Source organism: Hakea prostrata, chromosome 3 (genome assembly GCF_041222555.1).
Source record: "Hakea prostrata isolate BN-2017 chromosome 3, UWA_Hpros_2, whole genome shotgun sequence".
NCBI lineage: Eukaryota > Viridiplantae > Streptophyta > Magnoliopsida > Proteales > Proteaceae > Hakea > Hakea prostrata.
The window spans coordinates 7636083-7649441 of record NC_142602.1 but is presented as its reverse complement, the minus strand read 5'-3'; the positions used below and the strand labels follow the sequence as shown (position 1 = coordinate 7649441).

At 38.6% G+C, this 13359-nt stretch overlaps 2 protein-coding genes across 2 annotated transcripts; both read right to left on the bottom strand.

Annotated features, from left to right (window-relative positions):
- Window positions 1-4: 4 nt before the first annotated feature.
- Window positions 5-2956, bottom strand: LOC149020517 (xyloglucan O-acetyltransferase 3-like). Its single transcript, XM_089148679.1, has 3 exons — window positions 2476-2956; window positions 2063-2349; window positions 5-1021 (listed from the first exon to the last, which is right to left on the bottom strand). The coding sequence occupies exons 1-3, from the start codon at window positions 2672-2674 to the stop codon at window positions 242-244; spliced, it is 1266 nt and encodes a 421-aa protein (XP_089004805.1). The 5' UTR covers window positions 2675-2956; the 3' UTR covers window positions 5-241.
- Window positions 2957-8872: 5916 nt separating this feature from the next.
- On the bottom strand, window positions 8873-11447 carry TBL27 (TRICHOME BIREFRINGENCE-LIKE 27). The gene is made up of 2 exons (XM_089148678.1): window positions 10931-11447; window positions 8873-10798 (listed from the first exon to the last, which is right to left on the bottom strand). The coding sequence occupies exons 1-2, from the start codon at window positions 11112-11114 to the stop codon at window positions 9615-9617; spliced, it is 1368 nt and encodes a 455-aa protein (XP_089004804.1). The 5' UTR covers window positions 11115-11447; the 3' UTR covers window positions 8873-9614.
- Window positions 11448-13359: the final 1912 nt, after the last annotated feature.

The following is a 13359-nucleotide window of genomic DNA, read 5'->3' as shown; positions in this document are numbered from 1 at the left end:
ATATAACTAATGATGCATTGCTTTTCACTATTTTCTACTTCTAGATTACACATTTGGCTGGTTACAGAGAAACGACAAGCTGAGAATGCTTATTGACTAGTAATGGTTGAATATGGCTGCTTGCCCATGAACACAAATAAAGGGCCCTGTGAGAGTCTATGACCTGGTAGTCACTTATCCATTAAAGGTGAACGAACAATTAGGATTTGTTTACAAAAAATAAATTTATGTGTATAGAAGATCAATCTAATGAAGAATTACTGCTCTCCCTGCTCAGTATAGCCACCAAAAGATCATTCCATGCATCAATCGGTCCAGGCAAGCACCAATGAACACAATCATTGAAACCCGTCATTCCTATGTTGTTCCAGTGAGATCCTGGATGTCCATCAGGTCTCATCAACATTGCTCTTGTCACATCCAAAGCTTCCAACTTAATACCCTTCTTCTTCCCTTCTTCTCTTGCTCTCTCAACTTCTTCTACTTGGACTCTCCTGATTTCCCAGTCATTGCCTTGAAAGTTTGCTTGATCATGATTTATGGGCTCTGTTCTATTGCAGTTTCCTCCAGTATTCCAAGCTCCATTCTCAAAATGAGCTGGGGAGAAAGTTCTTAACAAGGTAAGTAAGCCCTTGCAGTCCTTGCAATTGAGGATGTACTGCAGTACTGTACGCACCGTCCTGCGAACCGGAAAACTCAAGCCGTAATCGGTAATGTTTGGTTCATTGCAGAAAATGCAACCAATAGGCTTACCACCTTCATATACATAATTCTTCCGGAAGAACCAGTGGGCGTCGGATAGGATGGCATAGTCCATCGTCGGAAGCTTGTTGGCCCAGTTTTGATCAATCTTGTCAAGGTGCAAGTCGAACACCCCGGACAGTGACCCGTTGATTTCTCTCTCTTCTCCTACCACCAGGAATTTAGTCCAGATAACCTGAAGAGTGAAATTGTGCGAGGGGAAGTACCATACAGGGGATCTGTCTTTGGAGTCATTGTAAACATTGGTTGGAGTCTCCTCCTGAAAGATGCAGTTCAATAGTGTCACTAACAATAACATGGTAGCTAGCTAGGTACATCAAGAGATTATATTATAATTCATTGATAGAATATATAGTAACCATTAAAGGAAATTTTAATTATATCTATGGAGTAAGAAGGTGAGAGAAGTAGAAGTGTAGAACTAGCTGTGTTTGATCATGAAGTTGTACATCTCAATCCACCCAAAAAAAGAAAAAAAGAAAAAAGGGAGAGAGTTGTACATCTCAGAAAACACATCATCGCTGTTCTATCTCTCTCTTTTAAAATGAAAATCTCATGCAACCATGGATGTAAAATATCTATGGACCATGCATGGTGGTGCAGCGGCTGCATGACCAGACACCTCTGATGCTTATCCTATATTAGGAGGTGACTTTCAGGTCCCACCTTTGAGTCATTCCAATTGGCGCTATCCCTATTCAGTGGTGGGGAAATTGCTTCAGTCCTGCACAACACTGATCTGCGAACATCAACATGGATGAATTCTGGTGGTCCCATTTTGGTGTTTGTTTTTTGTTTCACTTTTTGAATTACACCACTGAAACATAAAAGAAAACAAAACTAATCTAGACCACCACTTTAAATTTGGATCATTCGTATCTCAGCACCGAAGCCAACAAATTCCACAAGTTGAGTCTAAATGTGTAAGAGTTTGTACTCTTCTCTCACTCTCCACCATTGGAATTTGGCTTGGCGAATGGTCTAGATTAAAAGTGGTGGTTGAGATTCGATTTTGTTTTAAAGTGGGTGGTCGATCGTGATGGGTTCTTGAGACTTGAGAGTCTATGCACCGAGTCCTAAGCCGATTATCATGCTTACTCGATCTCGATCTGAATCGATTTGATTAATGATGATTATGGTGCTCAATTGTTGATTAATATATATGTCAATAGTACGTAATTGTGCAGTAGTGGTTTCTCCTCTAATTAATTAGATATGATGATCATCTCATAATGAAATAGGGAATGAAATTAATGGGAAATAATTAACAATAATGGTGAGAATTGGAGGGGAAACTTACTTGTGAGAGGAGACAGAGGAGGGATTCCATATGGTTACGAGCAACAGAATCGCCGACGAAAGCGAGCTTTTTGCCACGAACAATCCTGAGGAAGGTTTTTGGGTCAAATGTTGGGAGGTCACAGCCATCGGGTTTCCATCTCCATTTCTGAAAATCAACATCTACCCTCCCGTGCTTTTCACAGTTCTTGGAGTCTGGTAATGTCTTGCAACTCCAATTCGTATAAAGCGGTCGTTTCAGGTCCCTGATCCACTTTCCCTTGAACAAGTCACAGTAGTTTTCCTGCTCTGAACATCCATGCACAACAATATCAAGGGATTATTAATGTATGTAAGTAAAGTAAAGTAAAGCGGCAAGTCTCTAGCTGGCTATAGCGACGAAGAAATTAAGAGAGAATGATCGATGTCAGATACCATTGGTGGTGGATGTGGTTCGATGGAGATGATCCTGTAGAGATAGCCTAAAAGGGTTTGGAGAGTAGAGAAGAAAAAAGACGAAAAAGGATGAGAAACCTAGCGACCATAGAAAAAACAACCCTAATCTTTGTACGTTGATGTGCTTTATCTCTTTCATGTCAGGTTTGTCCAAGAACGCTGTCGGAGAATGCTTCATGGTTTCAACTACACAATGGATTGACGCAGAGAATTAAGGGGAGAGAAAAGGTAAGAAGGTAGGTAACATATATGTGGGGTGGTGGATCCAATAAACTCTGGATTTAGGATAAAAATGGAAACAACAGATCGTGTGCTGTGGACATGAAGTGCAGTACCATCCATACAGAAGATAGAAGATCGAAGATCGAAGAAGTCTGTTTCTGGTCTCTGGGATTTGGAAAGAAGGTTGCAAATTGCAATGGAGTAAAAAACTTAAAAGAGGGAAATTAAGTGAGGAAAGGAGAACTGGAGAAGGCGATGGAAGAATCGGAGCTTTATTAATGGTGGTTTGTTTGTCGGGTTCACACACACGTGGAACATAGATATGAATTAAGGAGTAGTGTTTGTTGCATTCAGAATCGATGAGATACCATTTTTCACTTTTTAGAAGATCGTTTCGCCGCTCTTTCTTCCAAACCGAGCCAGCCACCTGGCCTGATAAAGCGGCGTAATCTCTGCAATTTATGTTGAGAATAATTGGATAAAAACTTTTTCCGATCTTCAAAGACTTGTGCACATTTGACTTAATTATATAAATAAATAAACAAACTTGTGCACATGATACAGATTACAGCGAAGGATTAACTCTTCTAATTGATGAGTTTTACTCTCGCTCATGATATATATATATATATATATATATATATATATATATATATATATAATATTTTTATTTTTTATAATATAAAGTATGCATTTGTATCAAATTCTCGGTGGTAGTCATCGTAATTTTGAAGAGAACAGTTTTTTCTTGTTCTGCTTTCTGGTGTGTTCGTTACTTCGTTATGGAAATGGGTAAGAAAACATTAATAGCCAAGGTATTTTTGGTAAATATAAGTAAGAGTGGTATTTCAATCTTTGTTAGGGGTGGAATGGTCATCTGATGCCTTAATTAATGCGTTTGGATTTCGAGGCCCTCAACCAAGGGCCTGTGAGTTCCTTTTTCCATATATATATATATATATGGAATTTATTTACATAGAAAAAATTGGAGTTGAGAACTATTTCGTATTTTACGGTTGGTCAAAGAAAGGTTCCATATATATATATATATATTTTTTACTTTTAAAAGTGTGAATCGATGTCGGGTGTGATGGACCTAAAGAAAGTCTCGTGAGTCGTGATATTGGAGGAAGTCTTCGTCACCGCACAGCATTCCACAGCTCCTTGACGTGATCTCGAAGGGCCCGCAAGACAAGACCAAAAGGTCTAGTAGGCCCTTTACTTTTAAATTTTTATTTATTATTTATCATTTATTATAATTTTTTTAAGATAAAAATTTTATTAAATAAAAGAGTTAAAATCATTATCAATCATGAAAATAGATGGAACATTCCACTATGATCTAGAAATAAAGAAACAAAAGGCTCCCCTTAGCAAAGAAAACAACAAACCTCTTACAAGAGCTATTGATGAAACTAAAATAAATATAGTTCAAATTCTCAAAAACTAAACTATAATAAATCCAACTAAGGATTTATGAGCACCTCGAAGTGCTAAAATTGCAGGTAAAAATCTGAATTTATTTGAAAATTGGAAATTCCTAAAGTCCACCCAAGAATAGGCCATCTCTAATAGCTTGGAGCTCAAAAATTGCTGTCAAACTACCCAAAAAATCAAAACACTGCGCTGCTACAAAGATGCCAGCCGAATCCCATAAGATGCAACTCTTACTACCCTTGCTTATGTCCCCATCCTAAGAACCATCCATAGATACCTGAAAATACCTCACACCTTCCATAGAATGAATTAAAACAATCAGTTGCCTTCCTCTATCATCGCCAAAATCTTATGTTGAGATTTATTATATCTGCACACAAAAAAGAAAAGTAAGTCATAGTGCAAGTAACCGAAGCACCAATACCACTAAAAAGATAAGCATTTCTAGTGTTCCAAATATACCAAGTTAAAGTACTCCAAATTTGATTGACTCTATCCAAGTCATTACAATCTTTAAATTTTGTGTGGATAAAAGCCATCCAATCATGAATATGACTTCTTCTTAATTCTGATGTGTCAATGCACAAAGAAAGAAATTCCCAACAATGTTTTGCATGAGAGCAAAAAAAGTAAGGCAGGACAATTACTTTCCATCCCACAACCACAAACCAAACTTATATGAGCTAAAATTATACATCTAACAAATAAAGAATTGTTTGTCGCAATTATTTCATTAAATGATCTCCACAATAAATGTTTGACTTTGGGGAGGGTGGGAATGTGTCATATTTGTTGTTAAAATTAAGAAGAAGAGGATGTTGAAGCAATATTGCCTTGAGAGTCTGTCATAGCCAAGCATTGGAACTAGGCAGATCTAATAGGGAAAATATCAATTTTGTTCTTATATCAAATCCATTTAACAAGAGAGTCACTGTAAAGGATGGGGATTGTCAAAATAGCATTGACTTCAATGGGTGTGAAGAGGGGTTGTAAAAATGGAATATTCCATTGTAATTTAGGCCAACCAATAGGATTTTGGACTCACATCGTGCATTGGCCTAAGGGAGGGGAGGAAATACCTTTAAAAGGTAATGAAATGAGCCAATGATCTTTATAAATGTTAATAGTAGCCTCATTACCCACTCGTTTAACCAAACCTTGTTTAAGAACTTCCTTCCCCATAAGTATGCTTCTACATCCCCATGAGTTATAAGAGGGAGCAATGCATTCAAAAAAATGGGTGTCTTTGATGTATTTGCAAGCATAACTTAGGCCCAAAGAGAATCTGGGTTGGTTAGCAAACGCCAATTTTGTTTGTCAGGAAGGCTTTGTTAAAGTACTGAACATCCCTAAAACCTAGGCCACCCTCTCTTATATTCACAAAGAATTTCTCACTTGACCCAAAAAAGGTCTTTCCTATGGTCATCTTTCCATCAAAATTACTGAATTTTTTGATTAATCTGGTAGCATAGTTTATTGGGGATGAGGAAACAAGACACTGTATAAACTGGTAAGGCAAAAGCCAACGCTTTAATCAGAATTTCCTTCCCCACTTGAGAAAGCAATTTTCTTTTCTAATCAATTAACTTGAAAATCAAAATCAAGAACTAAGGAAAAAGTTTAGACCTTGATTCTCCAATGGAAAAAAATCAACATGTGTAATTTTCATCTTTTATTGGTTATAAATTATTTGGCCCATTTCTGTCGTCTGACTCTGGCCCACCAATTGGCCCACCCACCGTAAATTCAAATTTGACATTTGATGTGGCCAACATGGCTCTTATCGGTGTGATCTCGGCCGACACTGGTAAGCATATCAGGTGGAATTGGTACAATTAGATCTTTTTGTGTCGATTTGATTGACTTAATACCTGCTACTACTTGCTAGTGAGGTGAACTAACATCGAAACCGATGTAATTAATGAGTCCCAGTTGGTAACATAAACATTAAACACACCTGATGTCTTATGTAGTTTCAAATTTCAAATATGAAATTGTTAGGTAAGCAAAAAGTCAAGTGGATCCGTCACCGTCATGAATTCATTCATGGTTACATACATTACAAGAAACCTTACAAGTGGTGGAAAACTATAACAATCATATGATCATTGAAGAAAAATTAGGCTTCTTTTTTTCACACATAGCTAGCTGGGCCGACAGTTTCTTTTGTAGGGAGGCCTCCATTGGTGAGGGTGGGTCTTTCTGGGCTTAAGTGATCCACGTTTGGGCTTTCCAACTACCCAAAATTGGAAAAAGAGGCTACGTGAACTCTGTTTGGGCTGGATACACAAAGCATCTTAGATTTGGGAAGTGTGTCATATGTATTGTGTAGAGCTAGTGCTGCCCAAAGAGAAAGGCTCAAATCCACATATATGATGATATATATCAGTGGTTCAAATGCAAAGATACGCGTGGATGTAGAAACATTCTTAAATTTGATTAAGGGTTGGTTGGTTCCACACTTCCACCTAACCCAATAATGGGCTAGCTGTGTCGGAGTCTCACCATATCAACCATTAATCCAAAGAGGTCATGATAAGATAAGTTTCTTTAATTCTCCTATAAAATGTTCTCTACTCTTTCACATGGATTAGCTTACCTAAACAACAGAATGACTTTTGATTTTAATATAATGAATGTGAGATTTCAAATGTCGGAAATTCGATTAAATGGCCTATTGGCCTTTGACTTGACCGAGTTTGGCCAAATCTGATTCTTTCCCACTCTTTTCTACCATCAGCTTTGGGGTTCTAAACCTACAGACAGCTAGGAGAAAATTGAAGTTGTAATTTGTTTTTAACAAATATTTGGTTGATTGATTCGTGTCAACGTATAAATTAATTTAAAAACCCATGCAAAGAAACGTCAAATCAAATGTGGTTTACTTTGTTGGAAAAGCTAGCTAGCTAGCTAGCTAGCTAGCTAGTGGTAAATACTTAATTATTAATAAGTAAACTAAAACTATATTAAAATCGAATGTTAATACCCATTTGCGTTATAAAATCGTATGATTTTGATAGGCTAATCTCCCATGTAACATATGAAATATACAAGTAATAATGAAGAAAGGGTTCACCAAGTCAGTCATTCAGGAGGTTTTCAATAAATGACCATGTATGATATTTTAACTTATGAATGCACATCATGTCATCCCAATGTCAACGTCTGTTACAGTTAAACAACGTGACTAGACGAGAATCAAGTCTTTCTATCTTAGGGATAAATTCAAGAGAGGCTCAATTTGCCTCATTTGTCAACTCCAACACCAAGTCACCAATGTACGAAAATGATAAAATATATTAGACCTGAGAACAAAGAAAAAAATTCAAAAAAACTCAAGTTTGGACTAGATTAAACCAACCAACAACCAATAGACATCTATCTCTTGACATTTTATGTATATATATAATATAGATATATTTACATAATTTAAAAAATAAACTTTTGATGATAATTTACAACTGTAATTGAAAATAACTTGATGATAATTTGTTAATTGTTAGAGAACGGGAACAAGGAGTAGGAAGGAGGAGTAGGAAGAGGGAGCAATCGTTTTTCTTTATAGAACTAGGGTGTCTTTAATGGATGGAAGCAGTCTTGGTTGATCTAATAATCAGTTTTTATACATCTCATCTCACATCAGAATATTGTTGGTTTGGGTCACGATCATATCATATCACAAGAAAGCAAAAAAACAAAAAAAGCATGTAGTGGAATTTATGATAGCAACAAACACCACAGCTGCAGGGTTTAACCATTAAGTATTGTTTCATTACCTGCCTTCCTTTAAGTACCCAGGGCCCACCCATGACAATCCTTCCGTACAAAACTTAAAAAGGAAAGAAGAAAAAAAAACAGCATAATAATTGCTCGTGAAACTAAAAAATTAAATTAAATTAAATAATGCTAGTTAAAATGTTTGCATTTAAAGCAACCGGTTAGAATACGGAATGCCCCCACTTTTTCACAATTTTTCTTGGGTCATTCGTATTAAATGCAAGGGACCTTTTAATGCACAGGACCATTAAACCAGATGTTGGATCTGAATTTTGGTTGAAATTTCGATTTCGACCATTGAAATTTAACTGTCAAAATTCAATTTCGACGGTGATTCTGGATCCAACAGAATGGAACTTGGCTTGACAGTAGTGTATATGACCCGAAAAATTATACCATCACCCAAGCAAAATTACTTTTTCGAGTCTGATTTGCTAGTCTGCGACCCCGATGCTTCAAGACCACAAAAGCCGTGGGTCCCCTCTTAGAATACACAAGCAAATTAAGGGGGGAAAAAAAAAAACAGAACTCGAAAGAGACAGAAGAATTCTGTCTGTCATGAGAGATGGATCAAGGTTGTCAAGAATGATTTATATTTTAGGGAATTTTGGACATCTATTTTAGAGGTTGTCAAACTTTGCTTGCATTTTATTCTAAAGAACAATGGGATTTTAAATTATTAATTATTATTATTATTATTATTATTATTATTTCAAAAAGGAAAAGGATATGTAGACATACCACAAGGCACTAGTAAGTGGGCAGCCTTAATTACTACCTAGTGGGAGGGAGGGAGGGAGGCTGGTGGTCCAATATCAATCAAAGTCTTGCCAAGTTCATAAGATCAATAAATAAAAGCTTTGCAATGGTGGTCTTGACAAACTGAAATCATGTTATTTTAAACCAAGATGGATCCGCAATGTGGTCCACACACAGGCGCTCTTTCACTCTCTTTCTCTCACTCTCTTTCTCCAGGCCAGGCCAGAAAGCAGCCTCTAATCTCATTATCTGAATATCAGAATTGTTATTCATCTCTCTTTATTATAGAATGACTCATTACTTTTTCCTGTATACAGTCCCAGTCTCACTACATCAACCCATTCCTCCTGTAGTGTTTACTTTGGAGAATCAGCAACCACACAGGCCACAGCTAGCTATATATCATGCATCATCCCTTATCGGATTTACTTGGCCCTACCAGAGATATCACCACTAAAGCATACACATTTACACTTCCCAGCCTAGTTTTACTCGTTCAGTAACTCGATCCCAACAATCTTTATTATGATTAAAAAGCAGGAGAAACCAACCAACACTAACCACTTTTGCTCTCTCTCTCTCTCTCTCTCTCTCTCTCGTCCCTCATCTACTTTTTTGTCTATTTAATGCAGGAACGCCAAGAACTCAATACATGAACCCAGAAAGAAAAGAAAAGAAAAGCAAAGAACAAAAAATATTGAAGCAGCCAGCCCACTTCGGGTACCCAAAAACAAAAACAAAAACAAAAAAATAGTAATTGAAAAAACAATTGTATTTGTACACAAAAGCATGGGTTGTTACCCTACCTCCCTACCCAACAAAGTAAACAAACCCAGCTTTTTTCCGCTTTCTTCTTTTTTTACACCCCCTTGCTTGTTTTGGAGCCACGGGCTGGCTGGCTGGCTGGCTGGCTGGCTGCCTACCTACCTTGAGAGGGAGTGGGTCTCCGCCCAGGCCCACTTTCTAATGACGGCCAACAATATCTCGTTCCACGTGTCAATGGGCCCAGGTAGACACCAATGTACACAGTCATTCTGCACTCGTTCAGGAACTCCATTTGCGAATGGGAAAGGATACATGTACGGTCCAGGGTGCCCGTCCGGCCTCATCAACGCTAGTTTTGTTACATCCAACGCCTCAAACCTAACCCCGGTACTCTTCTTCTTCTTCACCGTTAGGTCCGTCACCATCTCCACCTCCTCTTTCATGGCTTTCGCACCTTCCAGCTCCTCCACGCCAATCTTTCTCATCTCTGCATCCATACCCTCCACCGCTTTCTCACCTTCACCGTAGGGTTTCTTCTTCGGACACGCCCCTGCTTTGTCCCACTCACCCTCGAAATGCGATGGCGAGAATGTGGTCACAATCACATCCATGCCGTCCCCACCTCGCCTCCTCCTACTCCTCTCGATTACTGCTTTCAGTGTCGTATGGAAAGCTTTTCTGTAAACATCGTAAAACCCGATCTCGGTGTAGTTTTGACCTGGGCAGTAATGGCACCCAACCACCGATTCTTCGTTTTCTTTCCCCTCGTAGTACACAGCCGGGTGGAGGAACCAGTGACCCACCGACAGCACCAGCACGTCCATCTCACCCAGTTCCGACGCCCATCGTTCGTCCACGGTGTCCAAGTAGAGCTTGTTGTGATCAAAGCCTTTCTCGGATTTCTCGATGCCCTTCACCAGGAACGGAGACCAATAGACTGAGATGTTGACGTTATGAGAAGGGAAATGCCAGCGCCGGAACTTGTTGTCGTCGCCGCTGCGATACACCAGATCCGAGGAGAAAGCCGAAGAGACAAGGCACATGAGAGACTCCAATTGGTTCCTGGCCATGGAGTCACCGACGAAGGCAACGTGTTTGTTCCGAACAAGGGAGAGGAAGATGGAAGGTTCGAACCTGGGCAACCTGCATTGCTTGGGTTTCCACCTCCAAAACAGATAGTCCTTGTCCGGCCGACCATGGTTGAGGCAATTTTGCCCATCCTTGATGGTCCTGCAACTGCTGCCATTATAGAGTGGTCCCTTGTTGTCGCGTACCCATTTGCCAGTGAAGTAATCGCAACTATTTTCCTTCTCATCGAAACCAGCTGCTCCTCTCGTTAATACTGCAACACAAACAACATGGAAATTAAGATCCTACTCAGTTAACCTCATACATACCCTCTTAATAGTCTCACAAGCATGCATTAATTACATTAATTACATCAGGAAGAGGGAACAAGTGAATGGGAACGTACCTTGAGCGGAGATGATGATAGGCTTGTGATGAGGAGATGGGCTGGAAATAGAAGGGGTGAGGTGGAGAGGGTAGAAGTAGAGGTGAAGAAGGGTTAAGGGAAAGAGAGCATAAAGCGCCCAAGATCGTAGCTTTGTGAAGGAGCGAGATTGATCTTTGAATGAGTTTAGTGAACCCATTCCCATCAGATCAGTCTCCTCTTCTTCTGCTGTCGCTGCTACCTTTTTCGCTGCAAGAAAATTTCTTCTTCTCCTCCTCCTTTTTCTTCTTCCTGGGTGAGAGAGAGACGGAGCTGCTGGAGAGAAATCTGGAGACCCTGAACTGAAAGGGCCGGAACAGATTTGCTGTGATTGTTTTGAGAAATGAAAAAACCTAATTCCTCGGGGTTGGGTAAGGAACGAGCGTCTGAGATGTGATGATGGTTGTCTGTACAAGTGGAGAGGACAACAGAACAGACTGTGGGAGGTGGTGGCGAGAGGTGGTTGTGATGGGAAATGAGAGATGGAAAATTTTTGGCTCCTACCTACTTTATAGAAATGCTCCTGCTATCTAGTCTTGCAGTCCAAAGAAATGGAATTATTGATCTCCCCAGCAAGATTAACCTTTTAGATTCCATTTCTCTGAATCAGGTGACCTTCACATCCTTAGTAGGTCCATTGATCCATCCACCCAAATAGCATCTCAGGAAGCGTTTGGATGGCCTCAGCCCCTGCCACGTCTCACCGACAGCTTGGTTTTAGAAAAAAAGAATATATATATATAAAATTGTCAAGGGAAGCGAATAAGATAGGTGTCCACACGTATGTATGTGCCAAATTGTTGTGTTCCTCGGCACTCGGCAGTGTTAAAACTTAAAAGATTCCTCCAAACAAGAAAAGCTCCATCCATGACCCATCCGACCCGACTACCCAGTGCCCAGTGGTCCATCACTGGCTGTCAGTCATTTCAATCAACTAATAAATGAAATAGAAAAAATTAGCAGGTCCCAGAGCAGAGTAGTACCTTTACCGACTAAATAATGCATTTTATTGTAACTACTAAAGCCAAATCATTTGTCTTGTTGTTCTTCTTCTTCAGTCTTCTTCAGATGTAATCTGTGTTTTGTGGGCCCATGGGCTTTGGGTTGGCATCCAATACCATACCATTTATTGTCTGTGTCAAACTTTGGTCTACCTTTAAACTCTCTTTTTCCCCTCACCTCCATGTCGGACGCCACGAAACCGATACAGTTCAATTGATACCGACTCTCAAGTCTCAACTGTAAACTCAAAAGTAAAATTATGTTTTTGCCCCCATGGTTTAAATCTGCATTTGTCCAAATAATGAAATAAGATAATCAGAAAGAAAACATTTGATAAGTGAAGACATCATCAACAATTATGCTTTGTCTTTTTCTTTTTTGGTGGTAGAAGACAAATACAATTATGCTTCTCTAACTCCAATAAACCAAACCGTGATTCTTTGTTTTCTTTCCTTCTATTCTGTTCTGTGGTATATGGTCTTAAACTCTTAATAGCTGGACATGGTCATGTGACCATGTGGGCTTAGCTTACTATGTATAAATCCTATTAGATCCACGACAAAACCATGTTAAAGTTCGATTCACTCGAGGAACAACATTATTAAAACACATAAAAATATTCATAATTGATGTCACACTTTATCTTAGATTGCATGCAAATGTTAGCTTTGTTTCCCAAATAAACTATTTCAAACCCTAAGCGAATTCGGTATTCCCCAATTTAAATAATTTCAAACATAATCTAAACATTAGAATCCTCATATTAAATTACTATAAATAGCATTTTAGGGTTGGAATCCACCATCTGATTTAGTTATTATTCATAAGAAATAGATCTTAAGGGGAGTTGAACTCATGATCCATGATAAATATGTTTTTTTTAGACTTTGATTTTCTCAATATAAGTACAAATCAAACAAGTGAATATAATTAACACAATAACCCCTCAAACAACTCTTACTATGGAGTTTAGTTAAAGGACTTTATTTTTACTTATTTTTTAAGAGGTTTTATTCTGGTCTTGCATCGAAATTACATGTGCTATTTCTTATGTTGGGCTAGAATAATAAAGCTAGTTTATTACTTCACTTGTTTGTGTCAACATCATACGCAATGACAAAAGCACACAAAAATTCATGGGGATCGAGGGCCTGGGTCTACCCAAGATGAGTGGTGTTGATGAAAAATCTACACCCAGTTTAGGTTTAGGGAAGTATGTGGAGTCATTTTGGCATAAATTGTACTGTGTAGTCTAATTTAATGTCATTATTTTCGTTTAAATCATCATTTAAACTAATGTTCTTGATTAGCACATGTCCGGTTATATGCGGACGAAATTGAAAGTCTGAAAAACTCATATTAAACAATGTAAACATGCAAAGAGAATCCAAGTACACAACTAGTGAAGA